We start from the raw sequence: 27,674 nt of genomic DNA, 5'->3' as shown, positions 1-27,674 counted from the left end.
ACCAAAACAATTTGATTTGATTAGTACAACAGTACTTCCCAGCCACAAAGCACCATTGTGCATTTCTTATGGGAAACCATGAATAGGTCAGGTTATAGCTCAGATTTATACAGTCTATGATCTTAGCACTATCCCTGCTCTCCCTCTCCACCCACCAACTTTCCACCCTGGGTCGGGACCTGGAACACTATAGGGTGGGTGGTATAATCGGGCACAGCGACAATGCTCTGGTTTCTTGGAGCCTCTGGGCTCATGCACGTGGTTAGAGGGGAATGAGTGACATCATACATCCATGACAGTAGAGCGGACAGAGTATAGTCATCAGTAATTATTAACCAATATGCCATGGTTTTCCCTACCATTGAATAAGCGGGGTGGGCGGTCTGCTCTGCTCTGGACTACCTGAAAAAACTTGAAAACTTGACACTTTTTTTTTTTTACTTAAACACGATGTGAACATGTCGAAGCAGCCTACACACATCTGTCAGCACATCATATGAACTTGAGTCATCTGAATGTATAAATCCACATTAACCATATGTGGACAATTTTTTTTTTGTGACTAATTTTGACTGCAAATCACACGTTGTAGCCCTACATGATTCCTTAGCTATTACACTGTTGATTCATAATGAACTTTAATTCAGTTGGTTCTGCACCAACAAGGTAGCCAAAGAGATTGTGGGTATAAAGTAAGTATATCAATAAACAATGTGTGATAAAAAGAAAGAAAGAACATAGCCTAAAGGTAAATGTTTGTTATGCTATGTGCCTTGAGTTATCTGGGGGTCCGGATATCGTGACTCAAAATCTACCCCAGAATGAAGTGAACACTGCGACTTTAAAAACAAACAGCGCTCCCTAATCCCACGGTCGACTCCACACTATCCACATTCGGAGCAAGACGTTTGCTTTAGTTCAGTATATTTTGCCGTACGCACTTGTAATAACTGTTCAATTATAGGCGAGCTAAATTAGCGTTGTGATAGGACCCCACTGGAATTTGTTTAGCAACTCGCGGGAAAAGTTTGGAACGCATGCACTCGCTACAAAGTTGCAAACAACGTTTTTTTAATGGATGCTTCGGCTGTGAAGTTCGGAAAGGGGGCGCAGGCTGGGGTCGTAGGCTATCTGATCTGACTTTATAAACAGACAGTATCCTGTTGCGAGCAGAGTCAGCTGGCTTACGGAGGAGAGAACGGAGCTTCTTCTCGCTATTATTCGGATCTTTGTCCATTCCGGAGTAGGCCTAGGCATAATTGCTTCCGCAGGATAGCTAACACATTACGGGAGAAACTAATTCAACTTCAGGTCGGGATCTTCACGTCAGAATACCGCTTGACAGTGCTCTCTCTCCGCTGCCTGGACTGGACAGAAGCCTGGTAATCTTTTACTTCGAGAGTGACGAGGGTTTGGATTTAATCCTTTCGTTTCAATTGTTTACTGTGATTAACATTGTTTTTATTGGCTAGCCTACTTTTATTTTATTTTGGACAGAACTTTTTTTGTGACAGTTGTGGCTCGAATCTTAAATCAGATCATAGTTTATACACATTTTGTAATTCACTTCAAGATGGATAAATACGACGATTTGGATCTTGAGGCAAGTAAATTTTTAGAAGACCTCAATATGTATGAGGCATCTAGGGACGGGTTGTTCCGAATGAAGAGGGATGCAGGGAACAACTCCGACTTTGAAGAAACCAGGAGGGTTTTTGCCTCCAAAATGACAAAAATCCACATACAGAAACAGCAAGAGGAAATAGCCAAAAACAATTTGGCAGTGAGAATGAACGGGGGTCAAAACAGAGCGGCAGACAGCACGTTTTACACCAAAGACAGGCCGCATATCAATAGCTACAAACAGGCAGGAGAAGCTGCGGCCAAGCCTCCCATACTCTCTGGCCCTTTGCCAGGCACCGCCAGTGGCGCGAGTCAGTACGCTCCCTATGACGCTCTGAAACACCATTCACCCAGTCAACAGCCATACAGCTACGGAAACAATTACGATAACAAGGACCGTTTTGAGCCGCATTCTTACCACCACGCCTTGAGTCCCACCAGCCCAGGGAATGCACCCACACATGCTTCTGGTCACCCTGCCAGTCCCTCTGTCACTTGGGCCTCTTACTCTTCCAGCCCTGGTGGATCATCAGGGCTTATGTGCAGCCCACCTCAGCAGCCCCCACACCACTCACCATCTCCCTCCTTCTCCGACAGCCTACCATCTCCGAGCCCCACTAGACTGCACCAGAGCAAGGCTGCCACTCTACTAGTGCGGCAGAGACCCCCCATGGTGGCTGGGGCTGCAGCAGACTGGATGCGGAGCTTGGGGAACCCAGAGCTGATTGCACCGCTCCCTCTGAGTGCCTTCACTGGCGGAGCTGACCTGTACCAGCATCTGTCTCCACAACCTGCCCCTGTTACACCGCCAACAGGCCCTTACTCAGCAGCACCCTGCATGGCCCCAAGACCAACCGCCAACCAGGGAAATCTACGCCAGAACGGGCTCTCTCAGAGTCCTGTGGTTCTCACCCCCAGCCCCACCCCTGCTCAAGGGGCTGTCCCAACCCCACCTGTACACCCATCTGAGACAGCCCAGCCCAAAGTCACTACTGGAGCTTACTTCCCTGCCTCTGCCTCTCCCTCTGGAACCAGTGTCTCTAGAAGCTTTGGCCAGGGTCAAGGTATAGGCCAGGCCCAGGGCAGGCAAGTGGCCATGGGGGTGGATGTGCCCTCTGGCCTAGACAGCCAGCTGTCCTCTGGTGGTGAGGCTTGCCAGCTCCAACACCAGCCCCAGTCTCTCAAACTGCCCTGCCAGACTCTCCATGTCCAGCCGGAGCAGGGGCCGTCTGCCGCCGAGATCAAATTAGAAACCCTGACCAAGCGTCTGGAGAAGGAGATGGACGCCCAGCCAAAGGCAGACTACTTCGGTAAGCTTAGTTTGACATTTTGATCGACCTGGTGTCTCTCTTTAATCAAATTCACTATTTCTCTGTGTGGGTCACAGTGCGAAAATGGCCCACTGTTCCAAACTTTTCACCTCATTCATTTAACCTTGTCTTTGTATATGTGTGTGTATGTGTTGATTTGCTCATGCCAGATCAAGTGGAATAGTTGTGAGGGCATCCTAGAGGTAATTCTGTCTGTGTATGTTTATGATCATCATGGCAGATACTGTTGTTCAGTGTTGAACTCGACAGACAGACAGACAGACAGCGTTTAGCCAGAGGCCTTTCTTCTATTCTCTTCTTCGTCTTTTAGTCTAGATTGAATAGTCTAATTTGTTTTTTCTCGTTCTCCTTAAATCATCCCGTCTGTGTATGTCACTGACTGCCACCAGCCCACCTACCTCTCAGTAATAATACACGTTTTAATAGTTCCGACTGAGGCTCGGCCCAGGGCCAACCAGGAGAAGGTTGTCTTCTCCTCTCAGCTCTAATAAGCTTGGTGGATTAAGTGGAGGACACATCAATAACAACATTCATTAGTAACAGAAAGCAGGCTGCTTTTTGTTAGATCAGCGCTGCGCTTTTATCATTGTCTGTAAAACATCTAGACTCTCTCCGATCACATCCGTTCTCTCTCCGATCACATCCGTTCTTTCCCCGATCACATCCGTTCTCTCCCCGATCACATCCGTTCTCTCCCCGATCACATCCGTTCTCTCCCCGATCACATCCGTTCTCTCCCCGATCACATCCATTCTCTCCCCGATCACATCCATTCTCTCCCCGATCACATGCATTCTCTTCCCGATCACATGCATTCTCTCCCCGATCACATGCGTTCTCTTCCCGATCACATCCGTTCTCTCCCCGATCACATCCATTCTCTCCCCGATCACATGCATTCTCTCCCCGATCACATGCATTCTCTTCCCGATCACATGCATTCTCTCCCCGATCACATGCATTCTCTTCCCGATCACATCCGTTCTCTCCCCGATCACATCCATTCTCTCCCCGATCACATGCATTCTCTCCCCGATCACATGCATTCTCTCCCCGATCACATGCATTCTCTCCCCGATCACATGCATTCTCTCCCCGATCACATGCGTTCTCTCCCCGATCACATCCGTCCTCTCCCCGAACACATGCATTCTCTTGTCATGTGTTTGGCTGTTTGACTCAGTCTTTCCAAATAATATCACATAGCCGAGCACAGACCCAGGCTTGCACATTCTTGCTCTAAACCGCCATGTGCAATCACGCACACACACATGCATCCATATACACACAAAGGCACACAGGCACACACACACACACCTTTTGTATGCAGCCACAGTCTGGGGAATACAGACAATGACAACTGAATAACAGCACCTGTTAGTGTTTTTCCATGTAGCCTGTAGCTGCCCTAGGATACATGACATCAGTCTCTTTAGTTTATGTACAGATTAATATATAACTGGTTCCGAGTAAATTTACACTCTTCCCTTTTAATGCAGAAATAACTTGAATATAACATTTGTGCCCAATGTGTGCAACAGGAGAAGTGGAAGTGAAAGAGCACATGTTTGGTGGGGCTGATCAACAGATGAGAAAAGCATTGAGGAAGAAAGAAAGAGGAAAAGGAGAGAGTGAGAGAGAGAGGTAGGGCAGGAGGAGAAGAGAGAAAGAGGTAGGGCAGGAGGAGAAAGAGGTAGCGCAGGGGGAGAAGAGAGAAAGAGGTAGCGCAGGAGGAGAAGAGAGAAAGAGGTAGGGCAGGAGGAGAAAGAGGTAGCGCAGGGGGAGAAGAGAGAAAGAGGTAGGGCAGGAGGAGAAAGAGGTAGGGCAGGAGGAGAAGAGAGAAAGAGGTAGGGCAGGAGGAGAAGAGAGAAAGAGGTAGCGCAGGAGGAGAAGAGAGACAGAGGTAGCGCAGGAGGAGAAGAGAGAAAGAGGTAGCGCAGGAGGAGAAGAGAGAAAGAGGTAGCGCAGGAGGAGAAGAGAGAAAGAGGTAGGGCAGGAGGAGAAATAGAGGTAGCGCAGGAGGAGAAGAGAGAAAGAGGTAGGGCAGGAGGAGAAGAGAGAAAGAGGTAGGGCAGGAGGAGAAATAGAGGTAGCGCAGGAGGAGAAGAGAGAAAGAGGTAGGGCAGGAGGAGAAGAGAGAAAGAGGTAGGGCAGGAGGAGAAGAGAGAAAGAGGTAGCGCAGGAGGAGAAGAGAGAAAGAGTTAGGGCAGGAGGAGAAATAGAGGTAGCGCAGGAGGAGAAGAGAGAAAGAGGTAGCGCAGGAGGAGAAGAGAGAAAGAGGTAGGGCAGGAGGAGAAATAGAGGTAGCGCAGGAGGAGAAGAGAGAAAGAGGTAGGGCAGGAGGAGAAGAGAGAAAGAGGTAGGGCAGGAGGAGAAGAGAGAAAGAGGTAGCGCAGGAGGAGAAGAGAGAAAGAGGTAGGGCAGGAGGAGAAATAGAGGTAGCGCAGGAGGAGAAGAGAGAAAGAGGTAGCGCAGGAGGAGAAGAGAGAAAGAGGTAGGGCAGGAGGAGAAATAGAGGTAGCGCAGGAGGAGAAGAGAGAAAGAGGTAGGGCAGGAGGAGAAGAGAGAAAGAGGTAGCGCAGGAGGAGAAGAGAGAAAGAGGTAGGGCAGGAGGAGAAAAAGAGGTAGGGCAGGAGGAGAAAAAGAGGTAGGGCAGGAGGAGAAGAGAGAGAGGTAGGGCAGGAGGAGAAAGAGGTAGGGCAGGAGGAAAAGAGAGAAAGAGGTAGGGCAGGAGGAGAAGAGAGAAAGAGGAAGGGCATGAGGAGAAGAGAGAAAGAGGTAGGGCAGGAGGAGAAAAAGAGGTAGGGCAGGAGGAGAAAAAGAGGTAGGGTAGGAGGAGAAAAAGAGGTAGGGCAGGAGGAGAAGAGAGAGAGGTATGGCAGGAGGAGCAAGAGGTAGGGCAGGAGGAGAAGAGAGAAAGAGGTAGGGCATGAGGAGAAGAGAGAAAGAGGTAGCGCAGGAGGAGAAGAGAGAAAGAGGTAGGGCAGGAAAAAGAGGTAGGGCAGGAGGAGAAGAGAGAAAGAGGTAGGGCAGGAGGAGGAATTCAATAGGGCAGGAGGAGGAATTCAACCGGTCAGCAGAAACAGATTCGTAAATGGCCCAAGAGCATTGCTTTCTGCTCCTTTTATTAAGCTAGTGCCACGCAGCACCCAGTTTGTGGGCTCTCTTCGAGTTCTTATCTGGAAATAAGGGAGAGAAAATAAGTGCTTGGCTGTCTTTCCCCCAGCTATACTGCTGTACCAGACCTGTATTCTGTGTGCAGTTAGAAACTGCTGGCACGGTGTTTATTACTCTGCTCTGAGAGCCCAGTTCCAGGCTAGTCCTGTTACTCACACTGACATTGTACCCATGTAAAATATGCGTACAGTATACTATGTCGTTTGGGATCATTGTCATGCTGAAAGACCCAGCCACGTTTCATCTTCAATGCCCTTGCTGATGGAAGGAGGTTTTCACTCAAAATCTCATGATACATGGCCCCATTCATTCTTTCCTTTACACGGATCAGTCGTCCTGGTCCCTTTGCAGAAAAACAGCCCCAAAGCATGATGTTTCCACCCCCATGCTTCACAGTAGGTATGGTGTTCTTTGGATGCAACTCAGCATTCTTTGTCCTCCAAACACGACGAGTTGAGTTTTTACCAGATGGTTTCATCTGACCATATTCTCCCAATCTTCTTCTGGATCATCCAAATGCTCTCTAGGAAACTTCAGACTGGCCTGGACATGTACTGGCTTAAGCAGGGAGACACGTCTGGCAGGATTTGAGTGTGTTACTGATGGTAGGCTTTGTTACTTTGGTCCCAGCTCTCTGCAGGTCATTAACTAGGTCCCCCCGTGTGGTTCTGGGATTTTTGCTCACCGTGCTTGTGATCATTTTGACCACACGGGGTGAGATCTTGCGTGGAGCCCCAGATCGAGGGAGATTATCAGTGGTATTGTATGTCTTCCATTTCCTAATAATTGCTCCCACAGTTGATTTCTTCAAACCAAGCTGCTTACCTATTGCAGATTCAGTCTTCCCAGCCTGGTGCAGGTCTACAATTTTGTTTCTGGTGTCCTTTGACATCTCTTTGGTCTTGGCCATAGTGGAGTTTGGAGTGTGACTGTTTGAGGTTGTGGACAGGTGTCTTTTATACTGATAACAAGTTCAAACAGGCGCCATTAATACAGGTAATGAGTGGAGGACAGAGGAGCCTCTTAAAGAAGAAGTTACAGGTCTGTGAGAGCCAGAAATCTTGCTTGTTTGTAGGTGACCAAATACTTATTTTCCACCATCATTTGCAAATAAATTCATAAAAAATCCTACAATGTGATTTTCTGGATTTTTTTTCTCATTTTGTCTGTCATAGTTGAAGTGTACCTATGATGAAAATTACAGGCCTCTCTCATCTTTTTAAGTGGGAGAACTTGCACAATTGGTGGCTGACTAAATACTTTTTTCCCCCACTGTATGTACTACCATGTATGTATAGTCATTATTAAGACTTGTGTGTGAATGACAATGTTGATTTGGGATTAAGTTTAGTTCACATGGATGCTTGGGTTCAGGAAGGTTGAGGCAAGGGCAGTCATCAGAACGGGACGTCCAGCCGAGAGAGTGCGAGAGAGAGGAACAACGAGAGAGAGAGAGAGAGAGGAACAACGAGAGAGAGAGAGAGGAACAACGAGAGAGAGAAGAACAACGAGAGAGAGAGGAACACATAGCGTGCACTTGTCCAGCGGTCATGAAGCATCTCACTGCCGCCTCATAAAAGGAATTTCCTGCAGGAACGAGGAACGTCAGTCCGGATTGTAATTCCCGTCCCAGACCCCCAGAGTCCACTCCTTCAGTATGTAAGGGAAGACGTTCTGGGGCATGTCGCTGTCATGCTGAACACACCCACACAGATTCATAAGCACACATGTTAACATGTTATAGAGATTCCTGTGGGGGGCCGCAGTGGAAGATGGTAGAACCTTTGTGTATGACAATACTGTAATGCTGACACGCTCAAAGCACACACTCATTTTCTGCGTCATGCTGTCGTGCCAGAAAACAGCCTGCGTGACAGACAGATGCAGTTCCTGGCCTGGTCTACATACTGAACTGAAAGAGAAGCTCCATCCCTGACCTGCTTTTTCCACTGAAAGGAGAGGAGTATTCTCTCAGCCTGAACCGTAGGTCTGGATGCTCAAAGAGCAAGCAATGCAGAAGCACAGTGGCTAGGAGAAACTCCCTAGAAAGGCAGGATCCTAGAAACCTAGAGAGGAACCAGGCTCCGAGGGGTGGCTGTGTCGGATGAAGATTATAAGAGTACATGGTCATTAAGGCCAGATTGTGTTGAGTTACTCCTCTCTAACAAGTAAACTATGGCTAAATGCAGAACCATAATACTATGGGAATGATGTTCTATTCCTGGGTTATCAGTTCAATATTTGGTGTCATTTACTAAAGGATTGCCTAATTTGTATGATACAGTATATTATTGACCAGTGTGACTGTAGAGTATTAGGTATGTAAGTCATATTTAAACTGGGGGCATATACCTAGTGATGTAGTAGGTTCATGTAAAAGGGAGATTAGTGTGGCCATCCTAAAGGCTCATATGGGTCACTTCCAAAATGATACCCTATTGCCTATTTAGTGCCCTACGTGTGACCAGGGCCCATATAGTAGTGCACTGTATAGGGGAAAAGGTGCCATTTCAGATCCATGCCAAGTGAGTTCCAGCCAGCTAGGGCTGGGGTCTCAAATCATATACACTCTGCTCTGATTGGCAGAGCTGCAGCTGGATGTTCTGGGAAACTGAGTGTCGTGCCAAACGGCTGCACCGGGGGAACACAGAGGAATGTCTGGAGGACGGGACGGGGCTGGGGAATATAAAGAGTGGGTGGTGAGCACACTTAGTTTCATAAATGATTAGATTAACAGAAGATACTTCGGGTTAATTTATAGAACCTTTTGTTGCGTCTTTGGCTGTGAGAGAGAGAGGGAGGGAGGTAGAGCAGGGAAAGAGAGGCAGAGCAAAGAGCAGTTTTATGGGTGGGAGGTCAGACAGGAAGGGTGAGTGGTGGGACAGGACAGAGGGTGGAGCCCCCCCCACACACACACAGATAGTAGAGGTTGAGTGCTTTGTATTGTTGTGATTAAGGATGGCTTTCTCCTATCAGGCTGTTGTCTCTCTGTGGACTGGACAGTTTACCTTAACTCTTCCCAGGGTGTCTTGGCTTCTGCTTTGGCACTCAATCTGTACCCCTGACAGGTCCTGCAGGAAGCCTTTGTGTGTGTGTGTGTGCATCTCTCTCTCTCCTCCCTCTTTATCTCTCTCTGTGTCTGGGCCTGGGGCCTTGCTTCATTGTTTGATTGGTTGTATAAGTAAATGTGTAGTGAGAGAATGTTTTTGTGATGTTAGGCTGTTGTTTTGGGTTGGACCAGTGTTGATGTGATTTCATAATGTCCTAGCCTTGGATTCTAATACTGCCATATGATAAACACACACAAACACTAGTACTACTATAAGGACTATTACTAAGTGCAGTAGTCTTATTTGGGTTCTAACATGACAAGTCAACTACCATAATATCAAGTTCCTGTCAGAGATTGTGGAGGTTTATGAAGAGGCTTGTTGTGAGCCATTGGGAAGCAGTAGAGGCAGACGTTTTGACAGCTGGGCTGCTGGGTTGGTGTTTGGGGGGTGAAGTTTTGGCTCTGTGTTTTGATTCCATTCCCCCCTCACCCATGCCCTCATAACCGTTAAAGAAAGCACTCCCCTATAAAATCACAGGGGCTTTGGAATATGGGACTGTAATCAGGGAGGAAAATGTTGCTTCTTTACCTAAGAATGTTTGTCCTAAACAGGAACCAGTTTGTTTGGTTGTTTATGTATCCCTCTTACTTTTCAGTGCATTTTACAGTTTCAATGGCATGTGCATTACAAACAACAGCCGTGACTTTCAACTCTGGTGGAAAATCATACAATTCTCTGTTTTGAAATTTCACCAAGTAAAACCAAAGTTGAGCTGAACAAACCCAACCCTGTTGAGTCCATACAGTAGAACTGTCTGTCTGTCTAATGATGGATTGAACCTATAATTCCAGGGTTGAGGCCAGATGGTTTGGAGGAGAGGAGAGGAGGGGTATAGGAAGAGGAGAGGAGGGAGGAACACATGATGAGAGGAGTAGGACCTTAGTCTCCAGACATTGTTATGTAAGGGGATAGGTAGATGACTGTGCTGTAGGCTACAGTGGTTTATTGTCATTTTGAAGGGAAGGTTAATTCAATAAGGTCTGTATATAGCTCATTCCTATATTGTGTTACTGTATCAGAGGTATTCCTGTATTGTGTTACAGTATCAGAGGTATTCCTGTATTGTATTACAGTATCAGAGGTATTCCTATATTTTGTTACAGTATCTACACTGAGTATACTAAACATTAGGAACACCTTCCTAATAATGGGTTGAACCCCCCCTACAAGGTGTTGAAAGCGTTCCACATGGATGCTGGCCCATGTTGACTCAAATGCTTCCCACAGTTGTGTCAAGTTGGCTTGATGTCCTTTCGTGGTGGACCATTCTTAAGCATGGAAAAACCCAGCAGCGTTGCAGTTATTGACACAAACCGATGTGCCTGGCACCTACTACCATACCCCGTTCAAAGGCACTTCAATCTTCATGTCTTGCCCATTTACCCTCTGAATGGCACACATACACAATCCGTGTCTCATAAATCCTTCTTTAACCTGTCTCCTCCCCTTCATCTACACTGATTGAAGTGGATTTAAAAAGTCACATCAAGAAGGGTTCATAGCTTTCACCTGGATTCACCAGGTCAGTCTATGTCATGGAAAGAGCAGTTGTTCTTAATGTTTTGCACACTCATTGTACGTTCAGTTTGTTAAGTACACCCATCTAGTACCGGGTCGGACCCCCCTTGCCTCCAGAACAGTCTGAATTATTTGGGGTATGGAAACATTTCTCAATTGGTTTCAAGGAAAACATTCTCCACACCATTACACCACCAGCCTGTACCATTAACACCAGGCTGGATGGGGACATGGAGTCATGCTGCTTACGCCAAATCCTGACTCTGCCACTAGCATGACGCAACAGGAACCAGGATTTGTCAGACAATGAAATGTTTTTCCACTCCTAAATTGTCCAGTGTTGGTGATCGCGTGCCCACTGGAGCCGCTTCTTCTTGTTTTTAGTTAATATGAGTGGAACCCTGTGTGGTACTCTGTAATCCCTAGACACTGTCCTGCATGAAAAGTCCAGGAGGCCGGCCCGTTCTGAGATACTGGAACCAGCGAGCCTGGCACCGACTATCATACCACGCTCAAAGTCGCTTAGGTCACTCCTTTTGCACGTTCGATCAAACAGTAACTGAATGCCTGTCTACCTGCTTTATATAGCCAGCCACGGCCACATGAATCACTGTCTGTAGGAGCGAACCATTTTCGGGAATGGGGTGGGGCACCTAATAAACTGTATAGCTCTATATTGTGTTACAGTATGAAGAGGTGAACTTAATGTTGTCTCTTGTCTGTGGATGCGTTGCAAATGGGCCCCTATTCCCAATGTAGGGAGTAGGGGCCTTTGGGGATCTTGCCAGTGAGTTAGGGGAGGAGGCATACAGACGTAGTGCCTGGTGATGTCTGTCTGCAGGAGAGCAGGCCAGAGACAGAAGCTTCTTTGTGAGTGGCGAGGCGGTAGTGTCCCTGGCGTGGTCTTCGTCCCCCTGGGGAATGTTGTGTGTGTAACACACTGTTGTTTCACACAGCCATGCTGCTGTGGGCTCATGTTGTTCTGTTACCACATCTCTCTCAGCACACTGCCAACCTCTCAGCTCAGTCAGAAGACCTCAGCACACAAAACACCTCAGAGGACACTTTCTATTTTCACTGGACTCTCTCTCACTCTCTTTCTCGTTCTTTCTCTCACTCTTTCTGTCTGTCTTTCTTTCTCTCGCTCTCTCACACTCTCTATCAGTCTATGGAACTTTCCACCTCCGCTGCCTGTCAGCAACTAGATTATACTGCATGATTGGCTGTGTGTGTGTGTACGTTGCTATGCACTGCAGCATGCACATGCATGATTGAAGAGGGTGACAGAACAAACCACTGCCTGTGAAGACCCAACATTATACATTGATTAAGACATGGCATGTTCTGGGTGACAACCCAATCACAGTTGGCCCATAAGAACTACTGAACCTCACCCACCACAGGTACACACACCAGCTTGGACATCTCTCCAACTTGCATTACAGTCTCTTACTTTTCTATCCCTTTCTCCTCTTTTTCTCTCACTCCTTTCTCTCTCTTTCCTTCTCTTGTCTGTCTGTTTCTACCACCAACCTCTCACTTCCTGTCCTGTCTGACTGGTGGTCTATAAAGGGGAGGGCGAAAGGGACGTTTGTTTGTGTCTTTCAGTCTGGCTGAAGTGTGTAGAACTGTGTGTGTGCGTGTGTGTGCGTGTGTGTGTGCGCGTGCGTGCGTGTGCGTGCGTGTGCGTGCGTGCATGCCGTCTGTCTAGCAGCAGTGTGTGAAGGGAGCAGCATTTGGTAGGAACAGGTCTTTTATCACTGTGTTCATGTGACAGACTCCTCTAGCCCAGAGCCAAACCAAACAAGCAGATTGGAATATATTTCCCCTTTCAATGATACAGCATGGCTAACTCATTTCCTTTGACTGTTGTTAGGCTTTTTTCATTACATTGTTTGTGTCTGGTTTCATCAGGCTGCTTGTTATGGATCCAGCCTCTTAATCAGACTGTTTTTATTTGCGTTATGGAATGCGTACAACTCTAACTTTTTATTCTAACAGGACAACTGCTTATGACTGAGACACTAGTGGTGCCAAAGTACATGATGTTAATTGTGTGGTGTGTGTGTGTTCATGTTAGAGGTCGACCGATTAATCAGCATGGATGATTAACTAGGGCTGATTTCAAGTTTTCATAACAATTGGTCATCTGCATTTTTGGACATTGATCATGGTCGATTACACAAGGAGACTGCGTGGCAGGCTGACCACCTGTTACGTGAGTGCAGCAAGGAGCCAAGGTAAGGTGCTAGCTAGCATTAAACTTATCTTATAAAAAACAATCAATATTCACATAATCACTAGTTAACTACACATGGTTGATGATATTACTAGTTTATCTAGCTTGTCCTGCGTTGCATATAATCAATGCGATGCCTGTTAATTTATCATCGAATCACAGCCTACTTCGCCAAACGGGTGATGTTTTAACAAAAGTGCATTTGCGAAAAAAGCACAATCGTTGCACGAGTGTACCTAACCATAGACATCAATGCTTTTCTTAAAATCAATACACAGAAGTATATATTTTTAAACCTGCATATTTAGTTTAAAGAAATCCAGGTTAGCAGGCAATATTTACTAGGGAAATTGTGTCACTTCTCTTGCGTTTATTGCACGCAGAGTCAGGGTATATGCAGCAGTTTGGGCCTCCTGGCTCATTGCGAACTAATTTTCCAGAATTTTACATAATTATGACATAACATTGAAGGTTGTGCAATGTAACAGGAATATTTAGATTTAGGGATGCCACCCGTTAGATAAAATACTGAACGGTTACGTATTTCACTGAAATAATAAACGTGTTGTTTTCGAAATGATAGTTTCCGGATTTGACCATATTAATGACCAAAGGCTTGTATTTCTGTGTTTATTATATCATAATTAAGTCTATGATTTGATATTTGATAGAGCAGTCTGATTGAGCGGTGGTAGGCAGCAGCAGGCTCGTAAGCATTCATTTAAACTATACTGCATTTGCCAGAAGCTCCAAGCAATGCTTGATTCACAGCGCTGTTTATGACTTCAAGCCTATCAACTCCTGAGATAAGGCTGGCAATACTAAAGTGCCTATAAGAACATCCAATAGTCAAAGGTATATGAAATACAAATGGTATAGAGAGAAATAGTTGACGTGTTTTAATTCCTATAATAACTACAACCTAAAACTTCTTAACTGGGAATATTGAAGAACTGGGAATATTGAACCACCAGCTTTTATCTGAGCAAGGAACTTAAACGTTAGCTTTTTTTTACATGGCACATATTGCACTTTTATTTTCTTCCCCAACACTGTGGTTTTGCATTATTTCAACCAAATTGAGCATGTTTCATTATTTATTTGAGACTAAATAGATGTTATTTATGTATTATATTAGTTAAAATAAGCGTTCATTGTTCATTCAGTATTGTTGTAATTGTCATTATTACAAATATATATATATATATATATATATATATATATATATATATATATATATATATATATATATATATATATATAGAAATCGGCTATTTTTGGTCCTCTAATAATCGGTATCGGCGTTGGAAAATCATAATCAGTCGACCTCTAGTTCATGTCTCTGACCTGGCTGTTGTGTTGTGTTCCAGGGAGCTGTGTGAAGTGTAACAAGGCGGTGTACGGAGCCACTGCTGCCTGCCAGGCTATGGGAAGCCTCTATCATGATGTCTGCTTCACCTGCAGCGCCTGCAGTAAGTACTGCTACAGTAAACCCTGTCCACCTCACCTTCTCTCTCCTTACCTCTATCATGATGTCTGCTTCACCTGCAGTAAGTACTACTACAGTAAACCCTGTCCACCTCACCTTCTCTCTCCTTACCTCTATCATGATGTCTGCTTCACCTGCAGTAAGTACTACTACAGTAAACCCTGTCCACCTCACCTTCTCTCTCCTTACCTCTATCATGATGTCTGCTTCACCTGCAGTAAGTACTACTACAGTAAACCCTGTCCACCTCACCTACTCTCTCCTTACCTCTAACATTACATACTTCCCCTGCAGTAAGTACTACTACAGTAAACCCTGTCCACCTCACCTACTCTCTCCTTACCTCTAACATTACATACTTCACCTGCAGCGCCTGCTGTAAGTACTACTACAGTAAACCCTGTCTACCTCACCTACTCTCTCCTTACCTCTATCATGATGTCTGCTTCACCTGCAGTAAGTACTACTACAGTAAACCCTGTCCACCTCACCTTCTCTCTCCTTACCTCTATCATGATGTCTGCTTCACCTGCAGTAAGTACTACTACAGTAAACCCTGTCCACCTCACCTACTCTCTCCTTACCTCTAACATGACATACTTCCCCTGCAGTAAGTACTACTACAGTAAACCCTGTCCACCTCACCTACTCTCTCCTTACATCTAACATGACATACTTCACCTGCAGTAAGTACTACTACAATAAACCCTGTCCACCTCACCTACTCTCTCCTTACCTCTAACATGACATACTTCCCCTGCAGTAAGTACGACTACAGTAAACCCTGTCCACCTCACCTACTCTCTCCTTACCTCTAACATGACATACTTCCCCTGCAGCGCCTGCAGTAAGTACTACTACAGTAAACCCTGTCCACCTCACCTACTCTCTCCTTACCTCTAACATTACATACTTCACCTGCAGCGCCTGCAGTAAGTACTACTACAGTAAACCCTGTCCACCTCACCTTCTCTCTCCTTACCTCTATCATGATGTCTGCTTCACCTGCAGTAAGTACTACTACAGTAAACCCTGTCCACCTCACCTACTCTCTCCTTACCTCTATCATGATGTCTGCTTCCCCTGCAGTAAGTACTACTACAGTAAACCCTGTCCACCTCACCTACTCTCTCCTTACCTCTAACATGACATACTTCACCTGCAGTAAGTACTACTACAGTAAACCCTGTCCACCTCACCTACTCTCTCCTTACCTCTAACATGACATACTTCACCTGCAGTAAGTAACCTACCACTTTCCCCCCTATATTAATATATATGTATATAATTATTCAAACAAAAATTGTTATTTATTTATTATGGATGGTAAAGCACTTTCAGTGTAAACTTAAATGACTTAAACAGATATGAATGATGTAGAAAATATAATGGAGCTATATATTTTTTAAAATATAATCATCTTTTGAGAACAAACAATCACCAAAATAAAAAGACCGGGACGATCTAAAATTCTAAAAATGTCATGGCATGGGGCCCCCATTGATGTTGTTATAATGTTGTTGTTACTCAGATAGCATAAGAACTTAGCTTGTGTCTTTCAGCCCCATGACAAAATGTGTAAAATTGTGGGAAATTAGCTAGAAAACAGCAAGATGTTGTCTGCGGCCAAGAGTACGGCATCTAAAATTCGGCCTCTAAGGAGACCGCGCCACAACCACGACCACAACCACTACCACATCAGCCACCCCCCAAACCTACTGATCTATAGACACAAACCCAACCTGCCTCACTCACTCTTTCCTCACCTTCTGTGTACATTGCATGTAGGCACGTGCTCGCGCACACACACACACACACACACACACACACACACACACACACACACACACACAGTCACCTAGTCCAGGGTTTCTCAAACTCTGTCCTAGGTGACTCTGAGTGCACATTTCGTTTTTTGCCCTTTCTGACATGAGCTGCATGGGAGCCTGTTCAACACACTGGGTAGACTAGGCCAGGGATTCCCAAACTCGGTCCTAGGGCCCCCACGTCTGGGTGCACGTTGTGGTTTTTGCCCTAGCACTACACAGCTGATTCAGACTACCAATTGATCATTAAGTTTGGATTATTTGAATCAGCTGTGTAAAGCTAGGGCAAAAACCACAACGTGCACCCAGACGTGGGGGCCCTAGGACCAAGTTTGGGAATCCCTGGCCTAGTCCACCCAGTGTGTTGAACAGGCTCCCATGCAGCTCATGTCAGATCATGTTGCTATGAGTTGTATTGTATGCTGAGTTCCTGTTCTACTAAATGGAACTGTCACATCATCTCTCCGACACTCATCCCCCGCCCCAGGCACACACACACACACACACACACACACACAATACTGCACACATATACACACACCGTCAGCTCCATGATTACAACCAAGGAACTGTGGTGTTTAGTTTCGGGGTGTGTCAGTCTCTCCGCCAGCCCACACAAAGAGAAGAGAATGCCACATCAGAACACACAGACCCTGGGACATGAAGCTAGATCACCGCAGCTGCAGTTTAGTGGCTCATTGATTCATCAAATCAATCGATGTGATTCAGTAGTTCACCAACTTTATGGTTCAGTGTCTCACTGATTAAGTGATGTTCAGCTTGGATGGTTCCCTGGCTGCACCAAATTTGCTTCCCCCTGACCTTGCCTGTCTGTCTCCTCACCTCCCCTGACCTTGCCTGTCTTTCTCCTCACCTCCCCTGCCCTTGCCTGTCTGTCTCCTCACCTGCCCTGACCTTTCCTGTCTGTCTCCTCACCTGCCCTGACCTTTCCTATCTGTCTCCTCACCTCCCCTGCCCTTGCCTGTCTGTCTCCTCACCTCCCCTGCCCTTGCCTGTCTGTCTCCTCACCTCCCCTGCCCTTGCCTGTCTGTCTCCTCACCTCCCCTGACCTTGCCTGTCTGTCTCCTCACCTGCCCTGCCCTTGCCTGTCTGTCTCCTCACCTCCCCTGACCTTGCCTGTCTTTCTCCTCACCTCGCTTGACCTTGCCTGTCTGTCTCCTCACCTCCCCTGCCCTTGCCTGTCTGTCTTCTCACCTCCCCTGACCTTGCCTGTCTGTCTCCTCACCTCCCCTGCTCTTGCCTGTCTGTTTCCTCACCTCCCCTGACCTTGCCTTTGTCTCCTCACCTCCCCTGACCTTGCCTGTCTGTCTCCTCACCTCCCCTGACCTTGCCTGTCTGTCTCCTCACCTCCCCTGCCCTTGCCTGTCTTTCTCCTCACCTCCCCTGACCTTGCCTGTCTGTCTCCTCACCTCCCCTGCCCTTGCCTGTCTGTCTCCTCACCTCCTCTGACCTTGGCTTCTCCCATAAATGAGCTTGGCCCTGTCTTTCCACTGTGATCTCCTTACTAGAACTTCAGAGGGATTCCAGAGCCATCCTGTCCAGATGGTTGCTACTCTGGTATCTATAGATGAATCGACCAATTCAAATCCCCCTGTGGAGATGATATGTGACCTCTGCCCATGCCCATTAGAGGGCAGTGTGAGGCCTCCTGACCCCTGACCTGAAAGCTCATGCTCTACCATCGCTGATTAACACACCCTGTGTTGTCCTTTATCTTCCCAACCGTTTGTGTGGGTTTGTGCGTGCGTGTGTGTGTATGAGAGCGAGAGAAAGTGTGACTGTGTGAGGCACTAAAAAGAAGAGCCACGAAAGGGAGAAAGTTAGGGAGGCAGGTGGGGTCTAAACTGGGGGGAGTTAGGTGGATACTCTCTGACTGCATACCTCCCATACCCTTCTCCATCTGAGGGCACAGAGGCTGCGGCCGGCTCCACAGGGAGAGGGACCGGGCCGTGGAGGAATGCATGCGTAGGAGGCCTTGGGGTGGGAGTCCACAGACTGGTGTTATGCTGTATCCAGGGAGGTAGGAGTGCACCGGGCAGGACAGCAGGACCATTCAGAACTACCACCTACGCCGGAGCACACACACACACACACACACACACACAGCAACAGTCTTGTTAAGCAGACTCTCCCTCCCCCTTAACCCCTCAACCACCTTCATGGTTCTTTTGTTGCATAACAGAATCTTTAAGACCCTGAACTTAAAATACTTAAAGGGGAATGTCTCCCCCCTTCCTCAAGGTGCCTGGGAGACAGGCAGGGTGGAGGTAGTGGGAGGCAGGCTGGAGGTAGGGGAAAGGTAGTGGGGAGGTAGGGGGAGGCAGGGTGGAGGTAGTGGGAGGCAGGCTGGAGGTAGGGGAAAGGTAGTGGGGAGGTAGGGGGAGGCAGGGTGGAGGTAGGGGGAAGCAGGGTGGAGGTAGTGGGAAGGTAGTGGGGAGGTAGCCAGCCGCACCAATGTGTCGGAGGCTACACCGTGCACCTGGCAACCTTGGCTAGCGCGCACTGCGCCCGGCCCGCCACAGGAGTCGCTGGTGCGCGATGAGACAAGGACATCCCTACCGACCAAGCCCTCCCTAACCCGGACGACGCTAGGCCAATTGTGCGTCGCCCCACGGACCTCCCGGTCGCGGCCGGTTACGACAGAGCCTGGGCGCGAACCCAGGGACTCTGATGGCACAGCTAGCGCTGCAGTACAGCGCCCTTAACCACTGCGCCACCCGGGAGGCCTAGGCCGTCATTGTAAATAAGAATTTGTTCTGAACTGACTTGCCTAGTTAAATAAAGGTTTTTAAAAAATGCACTGGGCAGGAAATTACATGGGCAGCAAGTGGTTTTGGTCGCCATGACGCCTAAGATATTTTTGCCAGCATTAATTTTATTTTGCACCATCATTCTCATTCAAATGTCCACCATACAACTTTGGACCAGAGAGAAGGGAACACCTTTAATACCAGCACGACTAGAGATATTTGCGTCGAAAAAAAGTGTTGTCTTTGTCTCCCTCAATAAAGAGACCCTGTTCCCACAAACGTAGAATCTAAATCTGCCCTCACTACACACAGTTAGTCAGCCATCTCCCAACTTTTCCCAATGGAACTTGATTTGGCATGATTTGATCAAGTGGAGAGTAGCGCATTGTGTGTGTGGACTGGAGCAGGTATTCCCAAACTGGGAAAACTGTCTAACATGGCAGGAGATGTTTTGAAATAATTACTGCTTCGCATACAAGCCAGTGAATTATATGCGTTACAGCTGGATGAGTCAACAGACGTGGCGGGCCTGTCACAGCTCCTGGTATATGTCTGTTACGTTTATGGGGGTCAATTAAGGAATACATCCTCTTCTGGAAACCAGGACAACATGAGAGGATGTTTTTAAAGTACTGGTCATCTTTGTGACATCAAATGGACTATAGTGGTCAAGATGTGTTGGTTTCTGTACTGATGGCGCAAAATCCATGACAGGGAGACATAGTAGAGTGGTAACGCGCGTGCAAGCAGTTGCTCCCAATGCCACTGCAGCATCCACCGAGAGGCTCTTGCTGCCAAGGGAATACCAGACAGCTTGAAAAACATTTTGGACACTACAGTGAAAATGGTTAACTTTGTTAAAGCAAGGCCCCTGAACTCTTGTGTATCTTCTTTATTATGCAATGATATGGGCAGCGACCAACATACAGAAGTGTGCTGGCTGAGTTGAGACTGGAGCTGGGTTGGACTAGAGCTTTTGGCTGAGATGAGACTGGAGCTGGGTTGGACTAGAGCTTTTGTCTGAGATGAGACTGGCGCTGGGTTGGACTAGAGCTTTTGGCTGAGATGAGACTGGAGGTGGGTTGTTTTTTGTGAGAACAGAAGTATAATTGTTGCTTTGTCCTGAGCCCAACCAATCCCAACCCACCTTACAACATCAGCCTCTCCAACTAATCTTCTGCCGTTATAGAACACAAGCATGGATTGGATGTGACGTTAGTGATCTGAAAACTGCTGTGGTTTTATTGCTGGCACTCTTAGATGGTGGATTTGTGAAGCTTAAACACCCTACCCTGTCCCTGTGTCCACACTCTACATCTGATAAATGTGATTGAGGTAAGGGAGGACGTTGCTGTGAGTAACAATATCCTCCAAGTAAACACTTATAGGCCCTATTGGACATATGTTGTTGTGCTGGGGAAATAAGGATTAGATAGGATTCAACTAAATTAATCTAAATTCACATACTTGTTGAGAACCATTACAGCTTTTCTAAGGAAGAGTGAGTTATGGGTATTATGAATTTTTTCAGTACATGTGAAATGTGGTCCATTCTCTTTTGCTTTGACGGCATCTGATCTGTGCATTTCTCACGTAGCTCTTGTGATTTTCTTCCTAGATTGCTAGTGTTTATAGTAAAGTAATAGACAGACTTATACATAATTCATGAATGGTGTTGGAGAAGTGGACAGATGGATCTTAGAATCAACCTTGAGGTATTAAAGAACGTTTTCACTAGAAAACAGCCCAGGCCGTGGGCTGTGTGCGTTTTCTGTCTCTGAGGCATTTATTATTTATATTAGGGGGGGACAGAGTCATCATTCTTCTGGAACTCTTTCATTACTGTCAGCACAGTCTTCTTCTGCCATTCATTCATCTTATTGTCTCACAAGGCTCTCTCTCTCTCTCTCTCTCTCTCTCTCTGTTCATCCCCCATTCCATCCATCACTCTTTTCTTCATTCCTGAGAGAAATGAAGGGGAAAATAGGGTTATTAAATTGTGATTATTCAAGGGACAGTTTTGCACCTTTTCCTGATGCAGAGATGGTTGTCTTGTTGTTGTAACGATTGCCTTTCTGACCTTGATATTGTCAGTTTATCGCTCTGAAGGACAGGCAGGATAGGCATGTCATATGGCACTTATTACAAAGGAATGTTACAATCCATTCAAATCAGTTCAATGTAATTCAATTAAATGTTGTACATGATTACACCGTTAGTTCCGAGTTTTGCCTGGAAGCTTTGCCAGTTTCATAATGCTACTGAATGTGCAGGTTCAAAGCCTTGATACAAGTACAGTACAGGATGTCTCATTGTTTGGCTCTATCCATGTCCGTAAGAGGATCAAACCCTTTCAGATGGCTGCTGTGGGCTTTCAGGAGATCTACTGTGATTTAGTGTCTATTGTTGTTACCCCTGAGAGGGGCCCATATGGCCCATATTTCAGTGGAATGTCTCAGGGGTCACTAGGGTCATGTTCAGTAGGGGAGAAAACATTTTGAAACTCAGGAGAAACGGGGAGGTACTACCTGAACTTCAGTGTTCTTATTGGCCAAAACTACCTGAACTGTCCAATAAGAACACACATGTCCGTTTTCCATTGCAAAAGGTTTTGCTACGGTGTGCCCTAGCTGTTTGTCTGAACTCTGCTGCCTCCTCAATGCCATGATCAGGTCACCACTGGTATCATTGCAACCGGTGCTCTGCTCTTCTCTCCATCCCAGGCATGTTGTGTTAAGACCCCCATTCCCTCAGCCAGCCATCTCTGACAATGAGACCTCTGAATAAAACATGTTAGTTCCTAATCGCTTAGTGATTATTTTAGCACCATCGCTCTACTCGCCTTCCTCCATTTTTGATTAGTCTAACGTGTGTAGCTAATAGCTCTGTGGCAGAGATGAAGAAGGCTCCCATTCACTAGTGTTAACCCTCCTCTCTCTCTCCCTCCTCCCTCCCTCTCTCCCCCGTCCCTCCTTCACCTCCTCCCTGAAAATGTGTGGAATGTTTCCCCTTCCTGTGGGATGGGCTGTAGGAATGGAGGGAGGGGAGAAGAGAAGGGGGTTTATTATGAAGGAGAGGAGGAGAGGGGGATTCAGACAGACAGGATGTGCTCTCTGTGTGTGGAGTGATCTATTAGAGAACAGACAGAAAGCAGGAAAGATGAGGGAAAGAAGAAGAGCTAGCGCTGCCTCTGGGCCTGAGGCCTGGGTCTCTCTCACTCTCTCTCTCTGTCTCTCTCTCTCTCTCTCTGCCACGTGAAGCAAACCATTAGAGAACTCTGTTTTAATCAGTTACGCTCTGTTTAGTCATTATATTCAATCACACCATTTTCTCCTCATGTGCTAGTGATTGTCTCAGCGAGGTCCCAGGTGCGTTCCCAGTAGTTCCCAGTGCAGCAGAAAGCTGTCCAACCAGGCCAGTCTCTCTCTGAAGCAGATTAAATCAAGAGGCTTCTACAGTATTAGACTCAGTGTTTATTTGAGTTGGTGTCTGGGAATTAGCCAGACTTAATGGATTCTGTCTGACGTTCTGGAGCCTTTGAGCTGAAATAAGTTACCACAGCGCTTCTGGGCATTCTTCTGGTGTGACTTAGGGGAGATGTATAGGGCTCATTAGCCTGGTCCCAGATCAGTTTGTGCTGTCAAATAGATCTGAGACCAGGCTAGGATTTCATATGGAGTTCACACATCTCTCCGAATACTCCCAGATGCCTCCTGTGTGATCTGCTGCAATTTAGTAAAAGTAATGTTTAGTCTAATTATGGTCAGACAAATGGGTCTCATGGTTGGGCCCAGCCCAAACTGTTCAGTGTTGTTTCAGTTAAGTTTATACTCTAAAAGCCCATCTCTCTGTTCTTCGTCCCAGGCAGAAGGCTACGGGGGAAAGCATTTTACTACGTCGGTGGGAAGGTGTTCTGTGAAGAGGACTTTCTAGTAAGTAGTCCGTCTGGATACTGTATCTAGAACCCTGCATAGTTTAGCAGTATGTGAATAGAGTATTATCTATATTTCTGACAGCAGATATGTGTCTTCCACTGTGTGCTACTGTGACTATATGTGACCGGGACCTGTGGACTCCAGATTATAGTTTACATTTGATTTCTTCACCTCGTGGCCCAGGTTCAAGTTTCTAAGAGATTCTGGATCAGTTTACTCCTGTAGGGGCATTAGGGAGGGGGGTCGGGTAACTGAAGCTAGTACTTATTAATGTTTTAGAGGCATACACCCCTGGGCTTTGCACAATGACACCTTGTATAAAGAAGAACGAGCAGGAGGACCCATGTTTAACTCAGCTGCCCTGTCACAACAACACAATCCATTACATTACAGTTTGTCTGTTACTAGTCGATTCAATCAGTTGTCCTACTGTCTCTGTGCTGCTAATGAGTCTAACTTATCTCGCCTGGTATTAGAGGACTATTTCTGGACATGGTTGTGTTTATCCCTAATTAAACATTAAGTTGATGTGGGAGAAGTCCCCCATGTATCATATGAGGTGGACTGGGCTCATATGAGAAGAAGACTAAGAGTCAGTCTAAGATGCCAGCAGTTTCCTATGAGATTATGTAGCAGCCGTAACCTCACTGTCCTCCACTCTCCTCTGCCTGTTCCAGTATTCTGGATTCCAGCAGTCTGCAGACAAGTGTAACGCATGCGGACATCTGATCATGGATATGGTGAGTGAGTGAGTGAGTGAGCCCTCCATCAGTGTGTTGAGCAGCAGAAACATGGAGTCACTCCTCCTGCAAAGAACTTCCTGTGCGCACATCTGGAGAAAGCTTATGAGGAAGTGGTGGTTTGAGGACACAGGCACACACACACACAACCTAGGGTAAAACCAGGACACAAGGAGAGAATGTAAAACCCAAGTCCAGTAGTCATCAGCAGGTGTTGTAACACATTTAAGGATTTACCATGACATGGCTTTACACATGTTAACCACACAGAGCTGTAGCAGGGGGGGACAGATATGTTTTCCTATTATCACTGTCTCTCTCTCCAACACACTGCTTCCCTCAGCTACTAACTCACTGTAAGACAGTCAACTCTATGCTTCGTGGATGAGTGATCAGCGATCCACTACTTGTTAGATATGATAAAGCATTGAAATTATCTCTCTCTCTTTCACTCTCCTTCTCTTGCTCTCTCTATTCCCTTCTCTCTCTGTCCCTCTCTCCGTCACCCCTTTCTCTCTCTCTCTCTCTTTCCACGCCCCCCTCTCTCTCTCCCTCTCCCCTTCTCTCTTTCTGTCTCTCCATCCACCCTCTCTCTTTCTCTCTCCCCTTCTCTTTCTCTCTCGCTCTCCCCTCCCTTTCTATCTCTCCCCCCTCCACCTCTATAGATCCTGCAGGCCCTTGGGAAGTCTTACCACCCTGGCTGTTTCCGTTGTGTCATCTGTAACGACAGTCTGGACGGAGTGCCCTTCACTGTGGACACAGAGAACAAGATTTACTGTGTCAAAGACTACCACAGGTACATGGGTACAACCGTTATGAACACTGCAAAACATAAACATATTAGTTTAACTGGCGCTAACAATACGGCCAGAAGTCATGTTGCTATAACAGAAATCAGCGGCAGTTCCAGCAGGATCAGGTTTTTGCCAGGTGGAGAGGAAGGGGGAGAGAGATGTTAGGTAGGAAGGGATGAGTCTCCTGTGGAAGAGCAAAGGGAGTAGCAGCATGGGGTCACCTCAGTCAAGCACAACAAACACACTGAATCAGGAATCTGGTCACAATGGAATCCACAGCAGCCGGCCAGGCCAGACCAGGGCAACCACCCAGTATACTGACAGAACCAGAACCACTAACTAATGTTAGAGCAATCAGAGCTCACTGTACTGAAGCCACCAGATGTCATTTCCCGCCTATTCATGATTAATAGTCACTAGCATTCATTCACTAGCATACTGTTGCTTTGATTAAAGGGATAGTTCACCCAAATTACAAAATGACACATTGGTTTCCTTAACCTATAGGCAGTCTATTGACAAGGTATGACATCAATCAATGCTCAAACCCTCTTAGGCCTCACTCCCCCCTATCTGAGATATCTACTGCTGCCCTCATCGTCCACATACAACACCCGTTCTGCCAGTCACATTCTGTTAAAGGTCCCCAAAGCACACACATCCCTGGGTCGCTCCTCTTTTAAGTTCACTGTAGCTAGCGACTGGAACGAGCTGCCACAAACACTCAAACTGGACAGTTTTATCTCAATCTCTTCATTCAAAGACTCAATCATGGACACTCTTACTGACAGTTGTGGCTGCTTTGTGTGATGTATTGTTGTCTCTACCTTCTTGCCCTTTGTGCTGTTGTCTGCCCAATAATGTGTGTACCATGTTTTATGCTGCTACCATGTTGTGTTGGTACCATGTTGTTGTTATGTTTTGTTGCTACCATGCTGTGTTGTCATGTGTTGCTTCCTTGCTATGTTGTTGTCTTTAGGTCTCTCTTTATGTAGTGTTGTGTTGTCCCTCTTGTTGTGATGTGTGTCAAGCCCCCATCCCCCCAGGAAGCCTTTTGGTAGGACGTCATTGTAAATAAGAATTTGTTCTTAACTGACTCACAGTGTTAAATAAAGGTTAAATAAAAATGCTTTGGTTTAGTTTCCCTGTCACTGTTTCCACATGCTAACATTTTAGCATTTGTGGCACCAATCCCATTGAAGTCATGAAACCGATATTAGCATTTTTCGTGCATCATGTCCAAATCATCATTTGGCTCCCGAGTGGCACAGCGATCTAAGGCACTGCATCTCAGTGCTAGAGGCATCACTACAGATCCTGGTTTGATTCCCGGCTGATCACAACCGGCTGTGATTGGGAGTCCCATAAGGCGAAGGACAATTGGCCCAGCGTCATCCGGGTTTGGCCGGGGTAGGCCGTCATTGTAAATAAGAATTTGTTCTTAACTGACTTGCCTAGTTAAATAAAGGTTGAATAAAAATAAAAAATGTAATAAAAAAATATTGTGAAGCTTAACATTTACATTTTTAGCGACTTACAAGTGAAATGTGGTTTAAGTGCCTTGCTCAAGGTCACATCACCAGATTTTTCACCTAGTCAGCTCGGGGATTCAAACCAGCATCCACAACAAAGTCAATTATAGATGCTTTGAACACGATATCACAAAAATGCTAATATTGGTCCCATGACTTGATTTGTGACACAAATGCTAAAACGTTAGCATGTGGAAACAGTGCCAAAGAAACTAAAGAAAAGCATGGATTGCTGTTATACCTTGTCCATAGACTGCTTACAGGATAAGGAAACCATGTGTACTTTTGTAATTTGGCTGAACTATCCCTTTAACGCAATTCAAGTCAGTGGTGTTACTCTGGGCTATTAACACAATAATACTCTTATAAATACTGCGCAGAGTGCAGGAAAAACAGGAATTTAATACGGATACCCTATTACGCATATATCTAGGACAAGAAATGTGTGTGGTTTCTCAATCAGACCTAGTCATGCCCACTACACTGAGAGGGCCTTTGTTTTACAGACTCAGACATTCAGGTGCCAGCCAGCTGCACACGGTGTGTGTGTCTGTGTGTGTGGGGAAATAATTAATGTATTTTTCTGGATTGGTTGAATCAGACCTGGAGATTCACCACCTCTCCTTAGCAGTCTCAACGCTCTCATGCACACACACACTGAAGGGGAGAGAGGGGGAAAGGAGGAGAGAAGGGGTAAAGGAGGAGAGAAGGGGTAAAGGAGGAGAGAATGGGCAAAGGAGGAGAGAATGGGCAAAGGAGGAGAGAATGGGCAAAGGAGGAGAGAATGGGCAAAGGAGGAGAGAATGGGCAAAGGAGGAGAGAATGGGTAAAGGAGGAGAGAATGGGTAAAGGAGGAGAGAATGGGCAAAGGAGGAGAGAATGGGTAAAGGAGGAGAGAATGGGTAAAGGAGGAGAGAATGGGTAAAGGAGGAGAGAATGGGCAAAGGAGGAGAGAATGGGCAAAGGAGGAGAGAATGGGCAAAGGAGGAGAGAATGGGCAAAGGAGGAGAAATGGGCAAAGGAGGAGAGAATGGGCAAAGGAGGAGAGAATGGGCAAAGGAGGAGAGAATGGGCAATGGGGGAACTGGTGAAAGAGAGGAAGTGTTAAGTATTAACCTTAAAAAAGAGTAACAGATACTTGTGGTGTATCTATATCAAGCCTGGTGGTCTTTCTGTAGGGAACCAGTATAAACCAGACATATATTTTCAGTCTGAAACTGTTATTATTTCTACCAATTGATGTATCTTCTTTGTTCTCTCGTTTTCTCAGGGTCTTGGCCCCCAAATGTGCAGCATGTAACCAGCCCATTCTGCCTTCAGAGGTAAGCTCTCTTTGAACACAACATCTTCAAGTAATAGCCTAAGGACTTATATGTATACAGCCATAAAATAGGTGTTTTTCTGATCATCTGCATGTCATGTATGATACAAATACCAAATTGATTGGTTGACTACTAGTATAATGAACAGGGCCTGGAATGGTTCCTGTCTGCAAAGTGATTTCAACAGGAAGAACTCCTGTCCGCAGTAATGATGAATGATAATCAAAATGTTCAGGCATATATTATGGTTTACGATGCAAACAC

The 27,674-nt window shown here is 46.3% G+C and overlaps 1 protein-coding gene across 2 annotated transcripts in view; it reads left to right on the top strand.

The window, feature by feature from the left end:
• The first annotated feature begins 834 nt into the window (after positions 1-834).
• LOC110539285 (LIM domain-containing protein 1) overlaps positions 835-27,674 on the top strand; it is a 33,037-nt gene continuing 6,197 nt past the window's right edge. Inside the window, exons 1-6 of one of the 2 annotated variants that reach the window (XM_036943662.2) lie at positions 835-2,933; positions 14,372-14,473; positions 22,952-23,019; positions 23,700-23,762; positions 24,428-24,558; positions 27,359-27,410. In XM_036943662.2, coding sequence (XP_036799557.2) covers positions 1,574-2,933; positions 14,372-14,473; positions 22,952-23,019; positions 23,700-23,762; positions 24,428-24,558; positions 27,359-27,410 — 1,776 coding nt within the window. In that variant the 5' untranslated portion in view covers positions 835-1,573. Of the gene's footprint in view, positions 2,934-12,552; positions 13,003-14,371; positions 14,474-22,951; positions 23,020-23,699; positions 23,763-24,427; positions 24,559-27,358; positions 27,411-27,674 lie in introns of those variants that run through there. The other variant, XM_090193884.1, reaches the window with a different exon arrangement.

This window comes from Oncorhynchus mykiss, chromosome 2 (assembly GCF_057628025.1).
Source record: "Oncorhynchus mykiss isolate SJ-2025 chromosome 2, ASM5762802v1, whole genome shotgun sequence".
Lineage (NCBI taxonomy): Eukaryota > Metazoa > Chordata > Actinopteri > Salmoniformes > Salmonidae > Oncorhynchus > Oncorhynchus mykiss.
Note: the sequence above shows the minus strand (reverse complement) of the source record. Positions and strands in the feature narration are given on the sequence as shown.